Genomic DNA, 26,132 nt, shown 5'->3' on the forward strand with positions numbered 1-26,132 from the left:
ACTTCATTGAAACTGCTCACCAGCTGGTGGCAAAGCTTATGTGGAAACAAGATTTTCTGGTGCTCTGACTCTAGACAAGACCATGAGTCTGTGTCCACAGTAGGTCTCCGCACATGTGGAAGAGGGGTAGTCTGTGCAGGAGAGTCTTCTTTTTTTCTCCCCCTCCATGGGAAAAGGAGAGAAATGGTAAGTTAGGGCAGGGGAAAGGGGAACAGGGAGGAGGCAGGTCCTGGATAATCAGGAATATGGCACAGACACTGCTGGACTCTGAGGTTTCCTAAAAAATCCGTGCCCTGGGCTGGGCACGGTGGCTCACGCCTGTAATGCCAGCACTTTGGGAGGCCAAGACGGGCAGATCACGAGGTCAGGAGATCGAGACCATCGTGGCTAACACAGTGAAACTCCGACTCTACTGAAAATACAAAAAAAAAAAAAAAAAAAAAAAAAATTAGCCGGGCGCGATGGCTTGCGCCTGTAGTCCCAGCTACTCAGGAGGCTGAGGCAGGAGAATGGCGTGAACCTGGGAGGTGGAGCTTGCAGTGAGCCGAGATTGCGCCACTGCACTCCAGCCTGGGCGATAAAGCGAAACTCTGTCTCAAAAAAAAGAAAAAGAAAAAAAGGAAGGAAAGGAAAGGGAAAGGGAAAAGGAAAGGAAAAAAGAAAGGAAAGGAAAGAAAAGAAATCCATGCCCTGGCTCCATTTTTTCTTTCAGTGATCCTCACTGAGGAGCTGTGGGTACCCTGATAGGCACTAGGGAAGGCAGGTGACTCAAGTATGATCTGATCTACCAAGGTTAACAACTTGGTTGGGGACAGAGGAATGGGGGCCAAATAATGGCACCATAGAGGAACTATAATGGGACAGTGGTGGGCAAAGGGTCACTAGAATGGTGGGGGGCTTCTTGGAGGAGGTGACACTCAAACTGGGCCTTGCAGAGTAGGTGGGAGTTGACCAGGAAGGCAGCAGTCTCAGGTGGCAGTGTGCTGCTCGTGTGGCTATCAGGGCCAGCCCATGAGGGGCAAGGCTGCTGGGCAGGCTGGGAAGCCAGAGTGGGGAGGCCCCAGGAGGTGTTCCGTGTGCAGCTGCCACATTGAAAGGTGTGTAAGTGTAGTTGGAGGGTGTGCAGCTGAGGCAGGGCCCAAAGAAGGGGGTGTACACACAAGCCAAGAAGGGAAAAGGCGATCTGCACACACACAGTGCCTTGAAGGTCTTGCGTTTCCCATAGAAATTGTGCTGTAGCTCTTTACCAAATTGACTGGTATTTGGGCACACAGTTGAGCACACTCTGAGCCTCGGTTGTATGTTTTTAATTTAGTGTGGTTTTTATTCAAAGCCTCAGTGCTCTCTGCACGTTTCCATACTCCCATCTCAACTCTAAAACATATAAGTTCTTATTCAGATCAACTTGCTGGTAAAATTAGAGAAAATTTCAAAGCTTCTTTTTACTCTCTTTGTCTCACATTTCTCCAATGGGGAAAAAGCCTGGAAGACAAGTGTGTTAAAGAACTGGCTGTTCTTGTGAGTATTTCAGGAGAACAGTGTGAGTCATTGTAGCTTTTCATTGGTATTTGAGTATCCGGTTTATTTTTAAACAGTTCTGTGAACTGGAGTTTCTTCCATGGTTTCTGTTACCATGGCGCCATAATATTTCCTCGTCTGCTTGTTCATACTTTCACACACTTCAGCATCACATTTACAATTCCTTACAATCAGAATATCTTATTCATAATCTCCAAGAATGTTTCTCCAGCTGCAATAGCATTTTTCTCCAAATGGGAAAAGTCCGTTGTTTCTGCCACTTGCAGATGCTGGGAAGAGAGAGGATCTGGTTCTGTGAAGGACGGTGCCGTGGATGCGGGGGCTGCGAGGGCCCCTATCGGGATTTGAGTGGGCGGACCGATGTCATCTGTGTGGAGCCACTTCCCCTTTAGGCGCCACGGTTGAGAGTATAGGATGAACAGGCTGCTGCTTTTGCTTAGGAGGAGTTGGTGGTGTACGTTTTGGTCTAGACATCTAACAGACCACCCTTGGTTCTTTGGTCCCCTCAAACATGAAGATGGGTGTGTTCTGTTGCTCTTATTTATTTTGTTATTTATTTTTGGACTTGAATTGAGGCTTCCACTTTGGGCAGGTCTCTCGTTTTGAGAATCTGCAGTCCAGAGAAAAACAATGCTGGGCTTGGCAGTCACTGGCGAAGTCGGCTTTGCCTGCCCTCCAGGCATGCAGGATTATTCAGAGAGGTACCTTTCTACATCTCATTGCTTTGAGAAATATATATTTCTTAAAGAGTTGTTCAGGATTTAAGGGAAGTTGGGGAGGTATATGGAACCATAGAGATAGTTTGTTTCCAATCTCTTAAAGTCTCAGACCTCAACTTTTCAGGGATAACAAGGTTTTCCTCTGACACATAAAGATAATGATAGACTAGGTTCTGAATATGGGCTTTGGACTTAATTGTGGGAACTTGGCTTTGCCAGGTGTTTTCAAATTCTACTGTAAATATAAATGCTGATTCAATCATACAGCAACTCTTGATAACTTGAGAATTTAAAGTGCTGTGTAACTGACTGGACCTTTTGTCTCCTAACACAGTTGGTTCCTCTGATTCAGAGAGGACCCCTTTTTGAAGATCAAAAGCAAAATAAAAGTGTGGACTTCTAGTGGCATGTGGACAGAGGGGTGTCCTGGGGGCTGCCCAGGAGGCTCCAGGTGGGAAGTGCTTCTGACTTAGTGTCTCTACAAGCTGGCCATTGTGGAAGAATTGGCTTTTTTTTTTTTTTAGAATTGACTTTTTAAGAATCATCAAAAAATTGTTTTGCTCTCAGCTCAATAAACATTTGTAGTTAATAATCCGAGTAACTAATCTTTATTCTCTCCTGTGTAGTCCAAGATATGTCAGTATATGGTCTTCGTGAGTAAAATTGATAACAATAGTACATTATCCTAAAGGTCTTATTTGATATCCTTTTATCAAGTCAACACTTTACTCTCCCACCATTTCACTTGTAAAGATCCCCAAATGTGTCGCTGTCAATTTCAACAAATATTAGAAAGCACCTGTTGTCATATGTGAGACACGCCTGTGGAATTTACTGTCTAGAGGGGAAAGCAGACTGTACACAGGTAAAAACTGAGGTAGTGGTATGTGCTTTGAGGAAATATAAAAAGAGTTAGAATAGAAGGTAACAGGCTAGAGTTGGTGGTGGTGGGAGGTGTGGCTAGATTCTCTAAGGGATGCCCCACATGGTGTGAGGGAGCCGGCCATACGCTTGTCTCAGGGAAGGACATTCCTGGCAGAGGGAACAGCATGTGCAAAGGCTCTGAGGGCAGGGATGAGCTTATTATGTTGAAGAAACAGAGAAGATCCTGTGCTGGGACAGAGAAGGGCCAGCAGGTAAAGGAGAGTATTGGGGAATGGGTGGAATGGCAGGCAGGGGCCAGGTCATGACGGGATTTGCAGTACAGCAGAGGAGTTAGGGTTGAAGTAATGTGATAGTTTAGAGAAGGGAAGTGACATGATTTGAGTATTTACAAAGATTGCCCTGAAGAGGCTAGAAACTGGAAGTGAGGGTAGATTTTATGTTCTCTTTCACGTTGAGTTTCCATGGGAAAACATTAAACGTTTTCATTTTAGCTTTGAAAATTTAGAGTTATTAATATCACCTGTGTTCCTTACAATTGGGGGGTTTGTGACATTTTCTGGGCTGTTTTGGAAGAGAGGGATTGTGTAAGTGAATATACCCTGGTTGTTAACCATAATAATAACAACGTGATCTCTGCATGGCTCTGTTAAATTAAAAAATGTAACTATTAATAGTGTGTAAAATAGTTCTCAGCCTAGGCAGCAGCTGGAAGATTACACATTATGAGAAACTCATCACGTTTAAACCACATGGGGATTTCTGTGTAGAAATATACCAGTTCCCCCTTCCTTCCTCGCTGTTCTTGTTTCAGGGCAGGCATCGGCTTTGTGGAGCCCTCTGAACGCTGGCTGGTCCCATTGACACTGACTTTGTTCCTCCACTACCCTCCCATCACCTAAGGTCTCTTCTGTCTTGGACACCTCCTGCCTCTCCCACTCTGCACCTGCCCCATTCCCATCTAAGGTTCACCTTGGTGTCGCTGGCTTGGAAGCCATTTCCTCACTTCCCTGGATGGAAAGCAGCTAATTCAATCCTCCAACAATCCCAAGGAGTGGTAGGCAGTGTTAGTTTTGTTTTCTAGATGAGGAAACTAAGGTTCTGGAAGGTTAAGTAACATGCCCCTGGTTACCCAGCTGGTTTGCAGCAAGGCTGGGATTCATTCATTGCTGCTTCTCACATATCATTGCCTCATGTAAGCCAGGTGCTGTGCCCAGCCGTGGGATACAACTGTGAACAAGGCAGGTGTGAGTTATGTGTCTGCCTCTCTCAACACCTTGAGCTGCTTGAGCAGGAAGGCTTCTGGAATGGGCATGCAGTGAACACCGAGTGAATGTGTGAGTGAATGAAAGAATTCCTGTCAACATTCTACTCTTGTTGGACCCGGGTTGGCATGCTGCCTCCCTTAGCATCCAGCCTGTCACTATTCAGAGTCACCCACACGTGACTTGCCTCTGCCTTTCCTTGGTGCCTTTTGTTGCCTGTGTCTCATGCAGGAGGCAGCACAGCCTGGTGGCTCAGGGAGGCTCTGGAGCACCTGGTGTAGGTTTGAATCCTAGCTCTGCCACTTACTAGTTGTGTGACTTGGGCAAGTTATTTAAACACTCTTATGCCTCTGTTTCTTCATCTATAAATTTACTTTTGAACTTGAACTGTCAAAAACTTTCATTTTTTAATTCTTAAATTTTCCCACTGACCCAAACCAGATTGAGAAATTGGATAACCAAAACCGTGGAGGTATTTTTGCTTTTTATGAGAGTGCCTTTTGTTATTTCAAAATGACCTACTTTCATACTTCCAAATGCATTTTAGAAACATTTCGATTAATTTAAAAAACAATCATTTTCAAAATTCGTTTATTGAATAATGTTTTCCCTCGTTTATGTGGTGTGAACGTGGGTATCCATGTACTTCTTGGGTCAGGATTGAGTGTTGCCTCATCCATGCTAGGCTCTGCGTGAGACATGAGGACAGGAGGGTCCAGAGAAGGTCTGAGAGCTGAGACAAAGGTGCTGAGTGTGTCCAGGGCCCAAACCCAGAGGTCCTGGTGCTGCTGCATGTTCTGGCTTGGAATTGGGACAGAGAGCACGGGTAGCAGGAAAGTGTATGAGTTAGGCTGCAAGTCACAGAGACCCTCAAAATAATAGTGGCTTAAAGAGACGTTTATTCCTCTCATCTGCAGAGTCCAGAGGTGGCATGGCTGGTGGGCACACCACACTGTCAGAGACCCAGACTTCCTCTGTCTCGTTTTGTGCATGGCTCTGTTCCCAAGTCACCTCATGGTTCACGATGAGAAAAGCATGGCATTCATATTTAACACAGCGAACTTTGTGCTAGGATTGGGACACAAAAATAAACTCCATGTGGTTCCTGCCCTCAAGGATCTTAGTTCTCTTGGGAGAGCAGATGCCTGGATGACTGCCCTCCGTCTGAGGTTGAAGGGAAGGAGCCCTGTGTGAGAGGAACACAGGCAGGCCAGGCAGCAGAGCTGACATTTGGGAATAAAGGAAGGCTTTATGAAAGAGGTGGCATCTGATCTTGATCTTAAAGAATAATTAGTATCTCGACAGTCATCTGGGAGGCTGTTTGAGGGAGAAGGATACTGTGAAGGGAGGTATGAAGACTTGAAAGGGCAGGGCTCTGTTTGGAGCCCCGGATGGCGGGTCACTCTCCTGCCTTGTCCGAGTTGAAGTAGACCATCATTCTAGAGCAGACGTCACACAATTGGAAAGATGTCCCCAGCTGTGTGATGAGTATGACATCCATTCTAAAAGGTGAACAAAAGAACCTGGAAAGAAACCAGACAGGATCGTTTTGGAGTTCTGAGATACTCATTCTTTTGCCTGTACTTTGGAAGCAGGATCAAGCCGTTCGTAGGCACGCCACTCCCACTGAATATTTCACAGTCCACTGAGCCCAGTGCTGTCACTGTGTTTCAATTCTCAGAAGCCACTGACAGCGTCTTCAGTGAGAAGTCCTGGGACCCAGAGTCAGAGCACTTTTTACTGGTTTTGCAAGATACAAATATTAATTGCTGTTGACTTTTCCTTTAAATTTTAGCCTCTGTATATGGGCAGGACTTGTAGCATAGATGAGACCTTGTGTTACCAACACTGTAAGTAATTTATGTGATGTGGTCGTGCTTGGGAAGCATGGACTTTCTTTATGCTGACTGTGGCTTGTTTCACAGTGAGACCCTGACAATGAGCTCAAGCCTGGACATTGGGGTCCTGGTGAGTGTATAGTTGTACAGGGCGGCCGTCAGGCCCGGATCTGATGAAGTAGGGAGGATCTTTGCAGCCATGCTCACTGCACATACCCACTCTTAAAATTACTCGTCTTTAATTCACGTATATTCTTCCATAATCTCCTGCTTATAGGAGGCTCTCTTAAAACATTTTAAACTCAGAGAACTCTAAGAGCTTGTTCAATCCCACTCTCTTCTTTTCATGTGAAAGCAGTTGGATGCTGAGAAGATAAGGGACTTGCCCAATGTCCCATTCCTGCTTAATGGCAAATTTGGGATGAGGCTTCTAAATTTTGGCACTGAGAGCCCTTTGTAAGTGTAAAAAATGACTTCAGAATTATCAAAAATGAAATGTTCAGTGTAGCTTTATTGATTTTGTTTGTTTAGAGGTATATGTATTTGTGTGTATTTTTCCTTAAATTTGATGTTCCAGGTAGGGTATACCCAGTGATTCCCTTCACCAGCCTGATTACCTACAAGTGCCTCCACCACCATTTTGGGGTGTACTTCATTGTCTTCAGACATTAACACCATCTACTGAGTTTAATGAGCATCAGTCCATCAGGACCGATGAAACACTCGACAACTTATATATTAAAGGAGTTTCACATCTAAAATTTCACAAATGAGGCTTATGTATTTGAAGTTTCTTAAAAATAAAAACAAAACCAACCTGATTTCTGTACTCTGATGCGTGAAATTAGAAGCTATGTGAGGCTCACCTGCCTCCACAACAACTGAAGTCTTGTTTTATGTGAATGCCTTCTTTTCTTTCCTTCTTCTGTCCATTTCTGATGCATGTGTAAGATGTCAGGTGATATTTCATCACCTACAGCACTCTCAGATTCAGCACGTGAAGAGACAGTGAATCACTTTAAGGACTTCAGAGGCAGCAACATTTTTTAGCCAAGGTGTTTCTTTGGGCCATTTTCCTCCTATACCTCTCCGGGTGTGTTCCTGTCCTTTCTCAAGGGTTTATGGTTTGCCCCTTAAGTGTAGATTGAGGACATCAGATTGAAATCTTGCTCTTTAAACTGTATCCAAAGGTTCATCAACTCTCTTTGGAATGTGTGAGCTAGAGAGCCCCAGGGAAACAGTGGGACAGAAGTGGAAACTGCATATGCCATGACATCCCCAACCTGGGCTCCGCCTGGGGACTACCTGAAAACCCAAACATCTGGACATGAGGGCTCGGCTCAGTGGAGTATGGGACCATGACATGATGTTTTACAGCCATTAAAAATGACTGGGGCCGGGCATGGTGGCTCACGCCTGTAATCGCAGCACTTTGGGAGGCCGAGGCAGGCAGATCACCTGAGATCGGGAATTCGAGACCAGCCTGACCAACATGGCGAAACCCCATCTCTACTAAAAATACAAAATTAGCCAGGTGTGGTGGCGCATGCTTGTAATCCCAGCTACTCGGGAGGCTGAGGCAGGAGAATTGCTTGAACCTGGGAGGCGGAGGTTGCAGTGAGCCAAGATCACACCATTGCGCTCCAACCTGGGCAAGAAGAGCAAAACTCAGTCTCAAAAATAACTAACTAAATAACAATAATAATAAAAAAAAAAAGACTGGGGCAAGGCACACTGGCTCACGCCTGTAATCCCAGCACTTTGGGAGGCCAAGATGGGTGGATCACTTGAGGCCAGAAGTTCAAGACCAGCCTGGCCAACATGGCAAAACCCTGTCTCTACTAAAAATATTTTTAAAAATTACCTGGCCATGGTGGTGGGCACCTGTAGTCCCAGCTACTCGGGAAGCTGAGACATGAAAATTGCTTGAACTCAGGGGGGCAGAGGTTGCAGTTAGCTAAGATCGTGCCACTGCGCTCCAGTCTGGGCAACAGAGCGAGACTCTGTCTCAAAAAAAAAAAAAGTGACTGGAAGATGCCCACACAACAGGGAGAAATGCTGCTTATGCAGCTGAGGAAAGCAGACCACAGGATGGCTTGTTGGCTGCAAGGACAGTGAAGTTAGGCCATAGATGATGGGAGAAGCAATGGCTAAATGAGGAGAGCAGAGGCTGGTGGGACAGAACTGGCCATGAGGAGCCCCTGTTGGCCTTGACAGCTCTGTGCTAGCCAACATTTGGACTTAAAATCATCATGGGCTTGGCAGTGTGGGGAGGGTGGAAAGAGCAGAGCCAGAGGTTCTTCTGAACAGGAATCGTGAGCTTCAGAGCTGCCGAGGAGCCCAGCCAGGTGTGGTAAGCAGAAGAACTGCACTGGGGTTGCTCTGTTGTTTGTTTTTCGTTAACCTCCTCCAAGCATTTTTTTTAAGAGATAGGGTCTCTCTATGTTGCCCAGGCAGGAGTGCAGTGGCTGTTCACAGGCGTGATCATAGCTCACTGCAGCCTCGAACTCCTAGGCTCAAGCAGTCCTCCCACCTCAGCCTCCTGAGGAGCTGGGACCACAGGTGCACTCAGCTCCAGGATGATTTTTCTTTTCCTGTGGGAAGAAGAAGGCTGGTCTGTCGTGTTGAGTGAAACAAGATGTGTTTTCCCCCCTTTTTCTCTTTTCTTCTTAACAGAGATATTGGAGAGTCTGTGCTGTGTTTCTTTGAAGTGGTTCTGTGTCCTAGCGGAGTTCCTAAGATTCCCCTTCCTCCCACTGTTTTTCTTCAGTTTGCAGTGGATAGTTCTGTGCCACGAGGTGGTTTGAAATCCTCTGGTTTTCAGGTGATGGTTTCTATAGCAACAATGAGTTGTGTCTGCCTGGAGATGCTGGCTGTTTTCTTAATCTCTGGAAGCACCTTTGAGTGTGTTCTGCCCCACCCTGCCCAGGCCGATGGGTGCTTCCGGAGGGCCTAGGACCTGCTGAGCTCTAGGCCTCAGTGTGATTCCCTTGAGGGAGGGGCCAGCCTTTAAGTCCAAGCATCTTGCAGTGCACAAGCTGTTTTCCGTTGTTGAATCCAATGTACTACACCATGTTCCAGAGAGATACAAGTCACTTTATTTGCTGATCTCTTATCTCTTCCTTTGAGGAATGTTCACTTTTCCAGATGAAATCATTGGAAACAAAATGAGCTGTGCCAGATAGTTGAGCTCTTAAAAAACGTCCCAGCTTTGCTAATGGTGCAAGGCACTGTCTTAATGTGGGCCTTACTGCCTGAGCGCCCACTGGCTTATAGGGGGTGACCTGGGTGGTAGAGACAAGCAGGAGACCCCATTCTTCCAGGAGACTGACTGGACATACATGAATAGCCCGAGATGAGCCAAGGCTGGCAACATAGAGGGCCCATGGGCCCCAGCTGGGTTGTCAGGCAGCAGGAGGGCCTCCCGTGAGGCCAGTGGTAGACAGGCAGGGTTGAACCACACCCTCCCCCAACCGTGGTTGCTAAACCCATGTGTGGTTTAGATTAACATGCGCAGTAGTGTTTACAAAAGAATTCTAACCATTAGAGTTATAGCACCTTCATATAAATGCTCTCATTATTTTCCATCTTTGAATCCTCAGTCTCCATGAATCAGAATTACCCAGGCTCTTCAACTTTTCTTGTCCTGAATTCATCCAGCAATTTACAGAGTGACTGCTTTGTGTCTGACACTGGATGCTGGGGCTATAGCAGTGATCACAACTGACAAATGTCCCTGCCCTCCTAGAGCTGATACTTTTTTTTTTTTTAAAAGACAGAGTCTTGCTCTGTCGCCCAGGCTGGAGTGCTGTGGCGCGATCTTGGCTCACTGCAACCTCTCCCTCCCAGGTTCAAGTGATTCTCATGCCTCAGCTTCCCAAGTAGCTGGAACTACAGGCATGCGCCACCATACACAACTAATTTTTTGTATTTTTAGTAGAAATGGGGTTTCACCATGTTGGCCAGGCTGGTCTCAAACTCCTGACCTCAAGTGATCTGCCCGCCTCGGCCTCCCAAAGTGCTGGGATTACAGACATGAGCCACCGCCCCGACCCTAGAGCTGACTTTCTAGAGGGTCAGACAGACAAGAAATAAAACAGTTAAGTAAATTATGTAGCTCGTTAGGAGGTGGTAAGTGCTTGGGAGAGAAAAATAAAGCAGGGAGGGGGTCTGAGGGGGCTGGGGCAGGGTTAGAAAAGACCTCACTGGGGCCGGGCGTGGTGGCTCACACCTGTAATCCCAGCACTTTGGGAGGCCAAGGCGGGCTGATCACAAGGTCAGGAGAGCGAGAGCATCCTGGCTAACACAGGTGAAACCCCGTCTCTACCAAAAATATAAAAAATTAGCTGGGCGTAGTGGCAGGCACCTGTAGTTCCAGCTACTCAGGAGGCTGAGGCAGGAGAATGGCATGTACCCAGGAGGCAAAGCTTGCAGTGAGCTGAGATTGCGCCACTGCGCTTCAGCCTGGGCGACAGAGCTAGACTCTGTGTCAAAAAAAAAAAGAAAAAGAAAAAAACCTCACTGGGGTGGGGGCTGATACAGGCCTGTGGGGTAGGAGGGAGACCATTTCAGGGAGGAGATAAGCACATTCACTGTGCCTGGCAGTGCCCAGACCAGCAGAGGAGCCAAGTGGAGCTCGGTGTAGGGTGGACAGCAGTGGTGGGTCTGAGGACGAAGTAGCTCAGTGGAGGTGAGCAGATGCGGGCTGGGAGGACCTGGGCTTTTACTCCGCATGGGGGGCTTAAGAGCAGCAGTGTGGTCTGCCTTGCATTTTGAGAGGGTCACTGTGTTCGAGTGGACTGAAGTCAGATTGTTAAATATATCATGCATTGAGAAGGCATGCAACAGTGCATACAGCTACAGTTCTATGTACAAGTATGAAATTAATATGTTCTAATTTTTAAAAACAGTAGCACAGATACAAAACACTGAGTTACTCTGGGGAGCTGGGAGCCCTGTTAGGGGGAAGATGACTGCAGCCACACAAAGAGGTGATAGTGGCACTGACGGTGGAGAGATGCAGGGGGTCTGGTCATCTCCTTGGCTTTTTGGAGGCAAGGCCGGTCCAGGAGGTGCTCATGGACCTCCCCCGCTCCCTAAAGCTGGGGGTGGGGGGTCTTGTGGGAACCTCCCTTCCTTCCAGTATGGGGCCATTCATGAAACAAAGTCGGGTATTCTCCAGGGTTTTGTTTTTTTTTTTTTTTTTAAAGAGACCAGGTCTCACTTTAGTCACCCAGATTGAAGTGCAGTGGTACAATCATAACTCACTGCTGCCTCAAATTCCTGGGCTCAAGCAGTCCTCCTGCCTCAGCCCCCTGCGTAGCTGGGACTACAGGTGTGCACTGCCACACTTGGCTAATTTTATTTTTTAATTTATTTTAGAGATGGGATCTCACCATCTTGCCTAGGCTGGTCTTGAATTCTTGGCTTCAGGCAGACCTCCCGCCTCAGCTTCTCAAAGTGCTAGGATTACAGGCATGAGCCACCATGCCCAGTCAAGATAAACTTTTAGAAGAAATAGTTGAGGCCGGGCGCAGTGGCTCACGCCTGTAATCCCAGCACTTTGGTAGGCCGAGGCGGGCGGATCACGAGGTCAGGAGATCGAGACCATCCTGGCTGACACGTCTCTACTAAAAATACAAAAAATTAGCCGGGCATGGTGGCGGGCGCCTGTAGTCCCAGCTACTCGGAGGCTGAGGCAGGAGAATCGCCTGAACCCGGGAGGCAGAGGTTGCAGTGAGCTGAGATGGCGCCACTGCACTCTAGCCTGGGCAACAGAGCGAAACTCTGTCTCAAAAAAAAAAAAGTAGAAGAAGAAATAGTTGAAGACGAAGTAGCTTAGTGGAGGTGAGCAGATGCAGGCCTGCGGGCCAGGAGGACCTGGGCTTTTACTCTGCACAAGGGGCTTAAAACTAGCAATGTGGTCTGCCTTGCATTTTGAGAGGCTCACCGTGTTGAGAATAGACTGAAGTCGGATTGTTAAATATATCATGCATTGAGAAGGCATGCAACAATACATACAGCTACAGTTCTGTGGCCAATTATGAAATGAATATGTTCTCATTTTTAAAACCAGTAGCACGGGTACAAAACTCCGAGTTACCATGCAGCTTATCTATGATGCCAGATTAGTCCTTTCTAAAGTGCACCCTGCCCCACAGAAGCATGTGAGCTTCCGCTTTGTTGGGTGCTGGGACAGCCACAACACTCACCCCCTCTGCCTCTGCCGGAAAGACCCCTCCCCTGTCCTTCTCATGCCCACTGCCCATCTTCATGCAGTCCTCAGGTCGCATTCTGTCTCTAAGCCCGCCCCCACCCCCAGGTCTTTTAGAGTGCCCTACTTCTCGGTGTCCTGGTGCTTTTCACACCATATAGCTGTTTTTACTTTGCTGTGTGCCAATCTGCCCTAGTAAGATGTCAGCCCCAGGAGGGCAGGGACCCAGTCTGCCTTGTTCACTGCCCCTCCCCGAGCTTAGAAGAGTGCCTGGCACATGGTAGATGTTCAGATGGTAAATATGTCCCTTATCAAAGAATCCTCTCACCTTGGGCCCAAACAGTGGCTTAGAATAAATCATCATTTCCCAACCACTGAAGAATCTCCCCCCAGATAATGAAGAGGAAACGAGCTGCAGGTCAGCTTGTGCTCAGCGCAAGGCCTGTGGAGCAGCCAGAACCCAGCCAGCCGGGTGTGCTCGGGCTGTGGCAGTGAGGATGTCCACCTCTGCCTACCTCTGCAGTTAGATGATTAGAGCGGGGTAGGGGGGCTTTCTCCCAAGGCCAGCTTTCAGGAGAGATGAGCAACATGGTCTTTTTACTCAGAATGTTCTTGCTTTATGAAAATAGCCATTTGGCCTAAAAAATGACCTGTTCTTTTGTCTAGTTGTGGAATAAATTAAGGGTATTAAGGGGGAGCTGGGTGTCCTTGTGTAATACATCATTTGTTTACCTGATATCTGTTATCAAGCCCAAAGAGGAGGAAGGAGGTTATGCCACCTTCCAGCCTGTGCCACGGGCACCTTGGCAACCTCTGTTAACCTCTGAGACTCTGCACACCATCTAAGGAATGGCTCTGACTCACTGTACTTACATACATTGTTGGCAGAAGTCACTGGAATCTGAGATCTGGAACCGTTTCAATACCTCAGTCATTCCCAGATTTCCAGATTCCTGAGAAGTGCCCCTTAGAACAAAAGGGTTTGGTGGCTCACACCTGTAATCCCAGCACTTTGGGAGGCTGAGGCAGGTGGATCACCTGAGTTCAGGAGTTGGAGACCAGCCTGGCCAACATGGCGAAACCCCGTCTCTACTGAAAATACAAAAATTAGCCCGGCATCATGGTGGGCGCCTGTAATCCCAGCTACTCGGGAGGCTGAGGCAGGAGAATTGCCTGAACCCAGGAGACAGAGGTTGCAGTGAGCTGAGATTGCACCATTGTACTCCAGCCTGGGCAATGACAGAGTGAGACTCTGTCTCAAAAAACAAAAAAAAAAAGCTTCTAAATGAAGTTTCCAAAAGTTAGAAAAGCTATTTTCTGGTTCCTGATCGCTCCCTTTTCATAGCAGCCTGTTTGTGTTTTATGGGTACATAACCCTTGAGTGTCTCCAAGAATTCTCATCAGATTTCATTAGAATTTCTCTCTTGTTCCCTCAAGTATTTGTTTTCCCCTGATGTCAGTTTGAATTTTACGAAAGGACAGGGCTGATGGCATAGAAAGCTGAGCTGGTTCCCTCTTGGCCCTTCCCCTAAATGGGAGAGTGGCCACATCTCTGTAAGAGGCTGGGCAATGCCCCAGGTGGGTTTCCCTGAAAGTCATCGGTACTTGATGGCTTGGCTCCAAATGCAGCTTTTTTTTTTTTTTTTTGAGACAGAGTCTCACCCTGTTGCCCAGGCTGGAGTGCAGTGACGCCATCTCGGCTCACTGCAACCTCCGCCTCCTGGGTTCAAATGATTCTCCTGCCTCAGCCTCCCGAGCAGCTAGAACTACAGGCGCGTGCCACCACGCCCGGCTAACTTTTTGTATTTTTAGTAGAGATGGGGTTTCACCGTGTTAGCCAGGATGGTCTCTATCTCCTGACCTTGTGATCTGCCCTTCTCGGCCTCCCAAAGTGCTGGGATTACAGGCGTGAGCCACCGCATCTGGCCCAAATACATTTTTAAAAATGACCCTGGGCCAGGCACAGTGGATCACAGGAGTTCAAGACCAGCTCGGGCAATATGCCGAAACCCCGTCTGTTCTGGAAATACAAAAATTAGCTGGGCATGGTAGCGCTTGCCTGTGGTTCTAGCTACTGGGGAGGCCAAGGTGGGAGGATCACTTGAGCCGAGGAGGTTGAGGCTGCAGTGAGCTGTGATCACACCACTGCACTTCAGCCTGGGCGGCAGACCGAGACCCTGTCTCAAAAAAAAAAAAAAAAAAAAAGACCGTGATAATTCATGATAATTGACCCTCAACCCTGCCACTCACAACTTTGCATTTCTCAACCCGGAGTTTGGTGTTCCTACCCTGCCAAGGCCTGTCTCCAGCACTGGCGTTTTTAGGTGGTTTTCTTCTCCAGATGCACACCTGGCTGCTCTCTTCCAGCATGTCCTCCACCATGGGCGGCGCGGCCTTGTTTCTGTGTTGTTACAGCTTCCACCTCTTAATTCAGCAGGCCTTTGGGAGGAAGGAGAAGGAGGTATGTTTGCCTCCCTTGAATTTGTTTCTTTCCAAAAAAAAGACACTAAAATAGCCATGCTGTAATGTCATTATTTTGGGAAAGAAACAAATTCAGAGGAACTACATGGGAAACATATTTTCTTACATGTTTTTGCCATTGTGATGGGAAAGAATCCAGAATAACTCAGCACACACCACCCCATCCTGAAAGTTTATTCCAAAATCACTTGTTGGAATTCGGATGGCATGCTTCTGATTCATCTTGCATGGCACCCAGGGTAGCCCGTGAGAGTGAGTTCAGGTCTGGAGTGTGTGCAGGAACAGTCTCCCTCATATGTAGCCCTTGTTCAGAGTTCACAGAACTCATTCAGCATTGAATTCCGGTATTGGAGCTCAGTTTCTTTTTTTCTTTTTTAGATTTTTTCTTATTTTTAATTTTTAAAGTTCTTTTAGAGACCAGGTCTCACTCTGTCGCCCAGCCTGGAGTGCAGCAGTATGATCGTAGCTCACTGCAGCCTCCAGCTCCTGGGCTCAAGTGATCCACCCACCTCAGCTTCTTGAGTAGCTGGGACTACAGGTGTGTACCACTACCCCTGGCTAATTTTTCTTTTTTCTCTTTTTTTTTTTTTTTTTAAGAGATGGTGGTCTCACTGTGTTGCCCAGGCTGGCCTCAAGTGATCCACCTGCTTTGGCCTTTCAAAGTGTTGAGATTTCCAGGCGTGAACCACTGTGCCTGGCTGAGCTCAGTTTCTTTTTCTTTTTCTTTCTTTCTTTTTTTTTTTTTTTTTTGAGACGGATTCTTGCTCTGTCACCCAGGCTGGAGTACAGTGGTGTAATCTTGGCTCACTGCAACCTCAACTTCCCGGGTTCAAATGATTCTCCTGCCTCAGCCTCCTGAGTAGCTGAGATTACAGGCATGTGCTACCACACCCAGCTAATTTTTGTATTTTTAGTAGAGACACAGTTTCACCATGTTGGCCAGGCTGGTCTTGAACTCCCGACCTTGTGATCTGCCTGCCTCAGCCTTCCGAAGTGCTGGAATTACAGGCGTGAGCCACTGCGCCCAGCCTGAGTTCAGTTTCTTTAGGAAGAAATAATCAGTCAACCACTGGGTGCCAGACAGTCTGAAATGTACAAAAGAAGTGCCAGATGAGTCCCTGTCCTTGGAAAGACCAGGGATGACTCATTTGTCTGTCACTTTGCACTTTCTCAAAATTAATTTCACAGCTGTCGCCCGGAGCCTCTTAATATCCTGGGAGGTAATGAGAGCCCATGTTGTACTGCCTTACAGACGAGGACAGTGGCTCTCAGAGGGGACAAATAGCTGAATTACAGAGGTAGAGCTGAGACTCATTTTCAACTCAATATCACACTCTCTTCCCAGGAACTTTACCTTCCAGATGAGAAGCCCCCAATTAATTATTAAATACACATTTTATATATTGTTTGCATTAATTGATTTCCAAAGGCTCCAGCACTGTTTGGCATTAGAGAGCAGCTTGTCCCATACTTGTGCACAGGTATGGTAAAGGTCATTGTAGTCGGCTCAACCTGGAAGAATGAATGAAGCAGAGCCAGGAAACATGCCCTACCTGACCTCCTTTTGAAGAAACAATCGCTCTCAGAAGCCTCTCAGTCTCCTCAGCTTATGTGTTTCTTCAGCTGAGAGGGTGCTGCAAGCAGATTCATTTTTATGGTTAAGGACGTGTGTGTCAAAAAAAAATTCTGAGTAGTACTTCCTGACAGGCCCAGCGCCTTTGGGGATGTGGTAGAGATTGGGGTCAGTGCGGAAGCCCTGAGGCTCCAGGCTCCCTGGCAGGTGGTGGGACTCTGGATAATCCTCCTGCCCTTTCTTCTGTTCGCTGCCAGGGATTGCCGGATTCTGGAAATGCCTGGTAGCTGGGCATGTGGTGTCTTGTTGGAGTTGGGCAGCGTGGAGTCCAATGGTCTAGGTTGAGTCCCAGCCTAGCACTTAGGAGCTGTGGGTCTGTGACCAGTGATTTGAGTTATCTGTATCTTGGTTGCCTTTTCATCAAATGGAGACAATAATACATCTTTTATAGGATTTTTGAGGTACAAAAATAATATATCTGACGCTTACCTAACCCACCTGTTGGTGCTAAGAGGTACTGAGAAGCTGGTAGCTGCTTGGATGGTGGTTTATCCCACCTATAGAAAATTCGTAGCCTGGACTCCTGGGTGGAGCGGCAGAACTGCATCTGGGTAAAGCAGTCTTGCTTGATTTGATGCAAACACGGCAGACTCCAGGCAAGAGAGGTGTCTTTGGGGGAAGTAATTCAGTCGTCAAATAGCTTTTGAACACTGCATGGTGCCATGAGGCAGCGCTTCTAGCTCCTTGGACTCCCTGTGAGGTTGAGCATGGCTGTTCTAGGGTGTGGCCTATCTGCAGTGGCCCTGGTCTGCAGCTGGTTCCTACTCAGGATGGGGTCATGCCCACCGTAGCAACTGATACCTGCAAAGGACATTTTTACTTTACAAAGCATTTTCACATCCTTCTCAGTTGACCCTCACCACAATTCTGCCAGGCAAGTGGGGGTAGTATTGGTACAGTAAACATTATATTTAAATACAGTTGCCATGGGACTGAGTGTTCCCGTGCAACAAATGGCACCATTAAGGCATAAAAAGATAGGGCACAGCCAGGCAGTGGCACGCACCCTGTAGTCCTAGCTACTTGGGAGGCTGAGGCAGGAGGATCCCTTGAGCCCAGGAGTTCAAGGCCAGCCTGGGCGACATAGTGAGATCCCATCTCTTAAAAAGAAAAGGGCACAGAGCACCAATCAGTGAGGGAAATGCAGATTAAACCACCGTGGCTTACTAACACCACCTGAAAGGCCAAGATCGACAGACTGTGCCTGGAAATAGGACTGTAGCAGTAGTTCATCACAGCACAGTGCAGAGCAGTGCATGTTCACTTTTTTTTGTTTGGCTGGTTTTTTTGAGATAGGGTCTTGCTCTGTTGCCCAGGCAGGAGTGCCGTGGCACAATAATAGCTCACTGCAGCCTTGACCTGCTGGGCTCAAGCAATCCTCTCGCCTCAGCCTCCCGAGTAGCTGGGACCACAGGTGCGTGCCACCATGCTTGGCTAATTTTTTTTATTTTCTACTTTTTGTAGAGATGGGATCTCACTGTGTTGCCCAGGCTGGTCTTGAGCTCCTGGGCTTAGGCATTCCTCCTGCCTTGGCCTCTCAAAGTGCTGGAATTACAGGCGTGAGCCACCATGTCTGACCCATATTTAGTTTTTCATGTTGTATGTTCCGGAAGATTTGAATTCAGCACTGAGGTGGTTAAGATCAGTGGTTAAGAGCATGACTGCTGTCGGCCTGCCTTTATTAAGGTCTCAACTCCTCTGCTCGGGTAAGCTCCTAACCCTTTCTATGCCCCAGGTTCCTTGCTTTGACAATGCCCATGGCGAAACCGCTGCCCCATAGAGTTGTTAGGACTAAATAGAGTGCACGCGTGTAGCGCATGGGGCGCAGTGTCTGGCACATGAGGAGTCACCATAGGGGTGGGTATGACTGGCTTCTTTGCTGTTGAAGAAGGGAGGGCTGGTGGCAAGGTCACAGTGGTAGGTGGCAGCCTCACCAAAAGTGCTTATCCCAGTAGCAACAATGACAGGAAAACAAAAATCAAACCCAGCCCCAGTCACCAACATTTCCCAGTACCTTTGGGTGGCTTGCTGTGGCGATTCTCGGAACAATGGCTATCACTTTTAGGGTGTCAGGTGTATGCCAGGTGACTTCGTCACTGCTGGGCTTTCTCCATGCCTGCGAGGAAATCGCCTTCTTATTGGGTTGAGAGGCTGCCTCTTGAGAGCTGCTGGTGTGTCCCTGCACATGGATGATGTTTGAGGTCATGGGAGTTCCAGAGATCAGTGCTGGTTGGGATGGGAGGAGCCATAGAGCGGACTGCCAGGTGTGCAAGCGATTGGGGGAGGAAAGGGAGGCTCATCAGGGTGAGAGCAGGGAGCCAGGAGAGTCCCATACGCTGAGGCTGGTGCGGGGCGCCGTGGGAGGGGTGAGGCGGTTGGACAGGGCCCCTGCTGCTCATGTCCCGGAGCAGGGGCAGGAGAGCGGGGACTTAGGAGTTGTCATTGAGAACTCAGCTCGGTGCCTGCACTCAAGGCCCCCCCTTCCCCACCCCCCACCCCCACCCCCACCCCAGGTTGTTGCTCTGTGAACATCAGAAATGAGTTCTCAGATTGGCCACGGTTGTACTATCATTTGGGTTTTCTTTGTGGTACAGATTCTTGTCCCCCAGGCCCTCCCCTTTACCTGCATTCCTTGTGACTGTGGAGCTGAAGGAAGTAGCAAGGACACTTTGAAGCCCAGGGTGCAGGCCAAGAACAATGCTCCCATTGAGGTAGGCTGTGCCGTGGCCTGTGACCTGGGGGCACTGAGACCTTCATCTCATTTAACCTTCACTGAAACCTGGTAAAGCACAGCTCAGGAACTGGGGTTCAGAGAAATGACATGGCTTTCTGCGGTCACCCAGCTGGCCAGTGGTAGAGCTTGGATTTTCCGCCTTCCACCGTCCCAGGCCTTCCCCATAGGCACCTCGTCTGCATTACCTCACTGACTCTTTGGGCAGGAGACTTTCATTTCTTCCCCTCACAGTCTCTGTCTCTTTGGGTTTTCTATACCTTGCCTCAGTGTCCCCTTAGGGCTTCGGATATCTTTGCTAGATTCTCACTGCACAGTTCAATGAGACCTTGTATAAGATGTGCTTAGAGGGTTCAGATGAAAGTGTAGTTGATTGTGAATTATTCCAGCTCAAGAACTGAAGTGGTGGTGCAGAGCTTCCTAAAGTCATTTGTGTTGGGTCTGAAATGCCTTGTGCATTTTATAAAAAGAGATTTGTCTTCCTAATTCTGTTTTACTTAAATTAATAAAGATGTATATAATCTTGAAGAATGTCTAAGTTGGAAGGTGACAGATTTGTGGCAGGGAGCAGCTGACTGAGCATTAAGATGAACTCTTAAGTAATGCACATGGGGATAGTTGAGCTGATGTCATTACAGATAGAGCTGTGGCCACAGGGGATGCCCGTGGGGTACGCTTGTCCCTCATTGCACCTGAAGGCATTCTACAGGATGTCACTGTTGCTGAGTGCAGTGCTATGATGAGATCCTGGTCCCAGACAGAAGGAAAGTGAATAAGTATGGGCCTTTCCCAGCTCTGCCACCATGTGACCGGAGAATGTCTCTTCCCCTTGCTGGTTGCTCCTTGTTCCTTTTGGTCAGCTAAGAGCATATGTCCTGTCTGATGCCCTTGGCAGACCCAGAATCTTGGTTATATTACCTCTCTCCTCAGTGATTCAGGCTCTTACTCCTGAAGGCTGCCCACTGTGCTGAGCCTCTCCTTGGCTCCTGGCACTTAGTGGGCTCTTAAATCTTAGGCCCGATGTGGTGGCTCATACATGTAATCTCAGCAATTTGGGAGGCCAAGACAGGAGGATTGCTTGAGCCCAGGAGTTTGAGACCAGCCTGGGCAACAGTGAGACCCCAGTTGCCACATAAAAAAATTTTTTTTAACTAGCTGGGCCTGGCAGCACGTGCCTATAGTCCCAGCTACTCAGGAGGAGGAGGAGAGGATCCATGAGTTGGAGGCTGCAGTGAGCTGTGATCATGCCACTGCACTCCAGCTTGGATGACAGACAAGACACTTTGTCAATCAGCCAACTACCAGTCAGTCAATCAATCAATCTTGTGCAGAACTGTGTCAAGACCACAGCTGCATCCAGACAGAATCTGAATTCCTCTGCCCAAGTGGCTCAGGTGTCAAGCTGCCTCTCAGTCCAGAGCAAGGGCCTGCTCTTCCCTGCAGCTGCTCCCATGGCTGGCCAGGCAGCCCAGCTGGCGGCTTGATCGGGCCACTTTGAGACTCACCTGAGCCCAAAGCCCTGCTATTCCCTGAGAAGCCTAGAGCAGAGACCAGCTGCTCTGGGTAGAAAACTTTCTCCTGCTGAAACATGGGGTGAGGCGACTCCAGGAGGGCCCTGGCTAGTAGCATAGAATTCCGTAGAAAAAAGGCTCACACCTGTAATCCCACCTGTAATCAGGAGGGCAAGATGGGTGGATCACTTGAGGTCAGGAGTTTGAGACCAGCCTGGCCAACATGGTGGAAACCCCATCTCTACTAAAAAATACAAAAATTAGCCGAGCGTGGTGGCACATGCCTGTAATCCCAGCTACTGGGGAGGCTGAGGCACTAGAGTTGCTTGAACCTGGGAAGCAGAGGTTTCAGTGAGCTGAGATTGCACTACTGCACTCCAGCCCAGGCAACAGAGCCAGATTCCACCTAAAAAAAAAAAAAAAAAAAAAAGAATTGCTGTGAGAGGTGGCATCAGGGCCCAGGCCAGGTGGCCTGTCCAGCCTCTGTGAATCCTAGTGGTTCAAATGACACGCTACCCCTGTGATTATGGAGCAGAGCCCTAACCAGCATGGGAGAACTCCTCGCTGGAGTTCTCTCCATGAGAACCTGGTTAGGAGCGTGCATGCATCTTAGTCCTGCAACTGTCTCCTCACAGCAGCAATGTCTTTGGAGGACTTGGCTTTGAAGTACCGTTATCTGTTGTGGACTTTGTCTCTGTTGCTGCACAGCAGTGTGTTTACCTTTAGGAGCTCTGCAATCCACCAGATTAAGCCCTTTTAATTAGCAATCCAATTTTAGGTTGTAGGAAGCCTGATTTACTTAACTTTGAGATTGGTTTTGGAAAACATCTTGGTGTAATGGAGAGAATATTACCCTAGCAAGCAGGCAGCGCTGGTGTCAAATACTAGTCTCCACCAGCCATTACTTGGACAACCGTGGGCAAATTACTGAACATCAATTTTCTTGACTTTAAAATAGAGACAGAAGTAATGATAGTAATGATAATTACTATGTAATAATAATAGTGGCAACAATAATTCATTATTTACCATGTTCGTAGCACTTACTAAGGGTATATAACAATACTTAGTAAGTTCGTAGCACTTACTAAGGGCCAAGTATTGTTCTAAGCTCTTGTATATATTTGACTTGCAGCAATTCTGTGTTGTAGGTTCCATTAGTGTGTCTCTCTCTTTTTTTTTTTTTTTGAGACAGTTTTGCTCTTGTTGCCCAGGCTGGAGTGCAATGGCACGATCTTGGCTCACCGCAACCTCCACCTCCCAGGTTCAAGCGATTCTTCTGCCTCAGCCTCCTGAGCAGCTGGGATTACAGGCGCGTGCCACCACGCTTGGCTAATTTTGTATTTTTAGTAGAGACGGAGTTTCTCCGTCTTGGTCAGGCTGGTCTTGAACTCCTGACCTCAGGTGATCCACCCGCCCTGGCCTCCCAAAGTGCTGGCATTACAGGCATGAGCCACTGTGCCTGGCCTATTGTCTCTCTTTTACAGATAAGGCAAGCGAGGCACAGAGAGGATAGGTAACTTGCCCACTGTTGCCCAGCTCATAAGTAATGGGTCTGGGATTCAAGCCTAGGCAGTCTGACTCTGGAGTCTGTGTTTCTTGCTCCAATTCCAGGCTGTCTCACAGAGAATCATGAAGATTCATGTGATAACATATGGAACAGGACCTAGAACAAAGTCTTACACCTTGTTGGTGCTCAAAACAAGTTGGCCACTCTGTCTCACCCCTTCCTGTTGCTAAGCTAAGGCTTTAGACTGTTGACTGTGGCAGTGAGGAAGGTCTTGGATCTCTGGCTGTGTGATCTGAACACAGGGTAAGGTAAAGAAAGGTGGGGTCACCTTTTTACCAAAAATTCAGACTGTTTCATCTCGACTGTGGACAGGTCGTCACACTAGCAAGGTGTGGTTTGTGCTTATGGGAGTCCTTCAGTTTCTTCCCTCCAACAGGGGAAATAATTGCCGCCTTTACCCTTGCCTGGATTGTAGATTGCTGAATCTGTTACTCAGAAGTGATCCATTTAGCTTTCCAGCTGAGCCACACACAGACAGTGGCAGAACAAACTGTTCTGAATTTGGGGCTTCAGTGGCTGAGTCAGTAAAGGTGCAGTTGAGTGGGGACAGTACTCAACACAAGTGGAATATGGTAGACACTCGGAGAGGGGAGTTTGGTGTCAAAGGTGCGATTACCTCTACTCATGTTTCATCCCAGGTCCTAGCCCTACCGGTTAGGTAGAGTAGGCCAAGATGGGCAAGCTCAGAGATCCAGGGACTCTGCCTGCTTTTACGCACATGCACCGCCCCCCTCCCCACCACCCACCATGCACACACACAGATGTACACATATGCACCCAGAATTGGTTAGAGTCTACTGGCTTTCTGCCACTTAAAGGAAATGTTATAGACTGCCCCGTACTGAAGGCAGTGATTAGAAACGGGAAGTTGTGAAATAGAGATGACTTGTTTCTTTACCTTGGAAATTTAAAAACCACATGATATATGTTTTTCGTTTATAGGTTTGTCTACAGATTTTGAGCGTTCGAAGTTGACCCCTGACTAAGTATACTTTGCTGCTCCCTCAGCCTTTGAAGAAATGTCTGTCACGTATGATGATTCCGTTGGAGTAGAAGTGTCCAGCGACAGCTTCTGGGAGGTAATGCACCTGCTTTCTTCTAATGAATGAAGTGGCCAGGCCAATAGTGTCTGGCAGCCCCTTTGGTTTTTTTGATGGAGGTTGGGAAATGAGGTGAACATACTCCCAAACCAGCCACGCATTTGTAGTCAGACCTAGATAGCAGCAGCAAAGGTGTGGACACTTGTTTTTAGGCAGTTCAGGTATGCCTTAGCCATCATCGAAGGCAGTGAACTTACCTTGCCAGGAAAGGCTGATACTTAAAGAGGTTAGGGATGTTTATGAAAGGTCTTGGCGATCACCTTTTTATGTTTGCCATGGTGTGAGTGGGAGAGACAGACACTAATTGCTCAGCTTATCCTACGAGGCACTTTACTGTTGAGTTTTATGTAGAAACAAGGAGGGCTGTGATTTGACATCATGCTGGACAGCACAGGCAAGTGGCCAGAGGGCCAAATGCCTTCAAACTTGTTGGAGCATCTGCCGCCAGTCTGTACCCATGAGTGGCCCTCTTCCTGATTAGATTATTTTTGTTTTTTTGTGGGGGCGGAGGGCATTGTTCCTGAGTCCCACTTACTTTTCCTGCCCACTAATTAATGGAAAGTCCATCTTTTTTTTTTTTTTTTTTTTAACAGTTGAGGTCTCGCGAGCGCAGGCTGGAGTGCAGTGGCACCATCATGGCTCACTGAAGCCTTGATCTCCTGGGCGCAAGCCATCCTCCCACCTCAGCCTACTGAGTAGCTGAGACTATAGGAAGTCAATTTTTGGTGTAATGTTGTCCTTGTGGCAAAACCCCTGGAGCTTTCCTGGCCTTCATGGAAAGAGGCTTTGCATAGCCGGGCGCAGTGGCTCATGTCTGTAACCCCAGCACTTTGGGAGGCCGAGGCGGGTGGATCATGAGGTCAGGAGTTCAAGACCAGCCTGGCCAACGTGGTGAAACCCCATCTCTACTAAAAATACAATTAGCCGGGCGTGGTGGTAGGCACCTGTAACCCCAGCTATTTGGGAGGCTGAGGCAGGGGAATTGCTTGAACCTGGGAGGTGGAGGTTGCAGTGATCTGAGACCACGCCACTGCACTCCAGCCTGGGCAACAGAGCAAGACTGTCTCAAAAAAGAAAAAAAAGAGAGAGGCTTTGCAGTTACAAAACTCTGAGCTCTGAGCCGGTCGTGGTGGCTTATGCCTGTAATGCCAGTACTTTGGGAGGCTGAGGCGGGCGGATCACCTGAGGTTGGGAGTTCAAGACCAGCCTGACCAACATGGAGAAACCCTGTCTCTACTAAAAATACAAAAAATTAGCCGGGCATGGTGGCGCATGCCTGTAATCCCAGCTACTCGGGAGGCTGAGGCAGGAGAATCACTAGAACCCAGGAGGCGGAGGTTGCAGTGAGCCGGGATCGCACCATTGCACTCCAGCCTGGGCAACAAGAGCGAAACTCCATCTCAAAAAAAAAAAAACAAAAACAAAAAAAACGAAAACTCTGAGCTCTGATCCCAGCTGTGCTGTTGCTAGCTGTGTGACCTTGGGCAAGTTGCTCAACTGATCTGAGCCTCGTGATCTTCATCTGTGAAGTAGGGGATACTATTGACCTCTAAGGGGGGCTGCCAGGATAAGATAAGAACATGGATGGCAGCACCCATATGGGTGCTTCTGTGACACAGGAGGCTCCAGTGGTAGAAGAGATGAGGGTGATGCCCTGGTGTTTGCTGGGGACTAGCATGAAGTCATTTTATAAACAAAGGATCACGGTGATACATATTGTGATATAGACAAGTGATCACAGGTACCCAAGTTTAAAAGAAAGATGGGCAAGGAGCTCAAAATTCTATCAACACACTTTTCCCCTATGTATTGGACAAAACATCATCGACTTTTAGCCGAATACTGTTTGTTAAAATTATGTGTTGGCCGGGCGCAGTGGCTCACGCCTGTAATCCCAGCACTTTGGGAGGCCGAGGCGGGTGGATCACGAGGTCAGGAGATGGAGACCATCCTGGATAACACGGTGAAACCCCGTCTCTCCTAAAAAATACAAAAAATTAGCCGGGCGTGGTGGCGAGCACCTGTAGTCCCAGCTACTCGGGAGGCTGAGGCAGGAGAATGGCATGAACCCAGGAGGCGGAGCTTGCAGTGAGCCGAGGTAGCGCCACTGCACTCCAGCCTGGGCGACAGAGCGAGACCCTGTCTCAAAGAAAAAAAAAATTATGTGTTAACTGAGTACCTATAGTGTGCTAGGCAAGGGATGTGACAGACTGAGTCCCTGCCCTCCAGGAGCTGGCTTCTGCCACAGCAGAAGTAAATGTGGAAAGGCACAGAGCATGCAGGTCCTCTCTGCTGCCACCCCTCGGCTGGCATCCTTCTGGAGGGGTGAGGGGGGCACCTAGCTCAAATTTCAGCAGCCAGAGAGGCACATCTGCCTGGGAAATATTTCACATAAGACAGCAAGAGTGACAGGAGCAGTGACAGTCAAACAGGTCACCAGCCACATCTCACAGCATGGCAGGAGGTTGGCTGTGAAACTAGATGAAGCAGGACCAGCAGTTACACGACGTGGTTTGAAGGTGCCCCTGGAACACTGCTAGAATTCAGGACTGCCTCTGCCCCCACTCGCAGGTACAGGTTCACAGTAATCAGGTCCCGCTGGCTGGCCCCCCCAGAGAGGCTGTGGCCTCATTAGTGCAGGAGCACTCA

The 26,132-nt window shown here is 48.2% G+C and overlaps 1 protein-coding gene across 6 annotated transcripts in view; it reads left to right on the forward strand.

Moving 5' to 3' along the window:
• Window positions 1-26,132, forward strand: part of PACSIN2 (protein kinase C and casein kinase substrate in neurons 2) — a 143,980-nt gene that overhangs the window by 78,024 nt on the left and 39,824 nt on the right. For all 6 annotated transcript variants that reach the window (XM_030815418.1, XM_030815416.1, XM_004088413.3 and 3 more), the window contains exon 2: window positions 23,326-23,462. In XM_030815418.1, coding sequence (XP_030671278.1) covers window positions 23,403-23,462 — 60 coding nt within the window. In that variant the 5' untranslated portion in view covers window positions 23,326-23,402. The remainder of the gene's footprint in view (window positions 1-23,325; window positions 23,463-26,132) is intronic.

This window comes from Nomascus leucogenys, chromosome 7b, assembly GCF_006542625.1.
Source record: "Nomascus leucogenys isolate Asia chromosome 7b, Asia_NLE_v1, whole genome shotgun sequence".
Classification (NCBI taxonomy): domain Eukaryota; kingdom Metazoa; phylum Chordata; class Mammalia; order Primates; family Hylobatidae; genus Nomascus; species Nomascus leucogenys.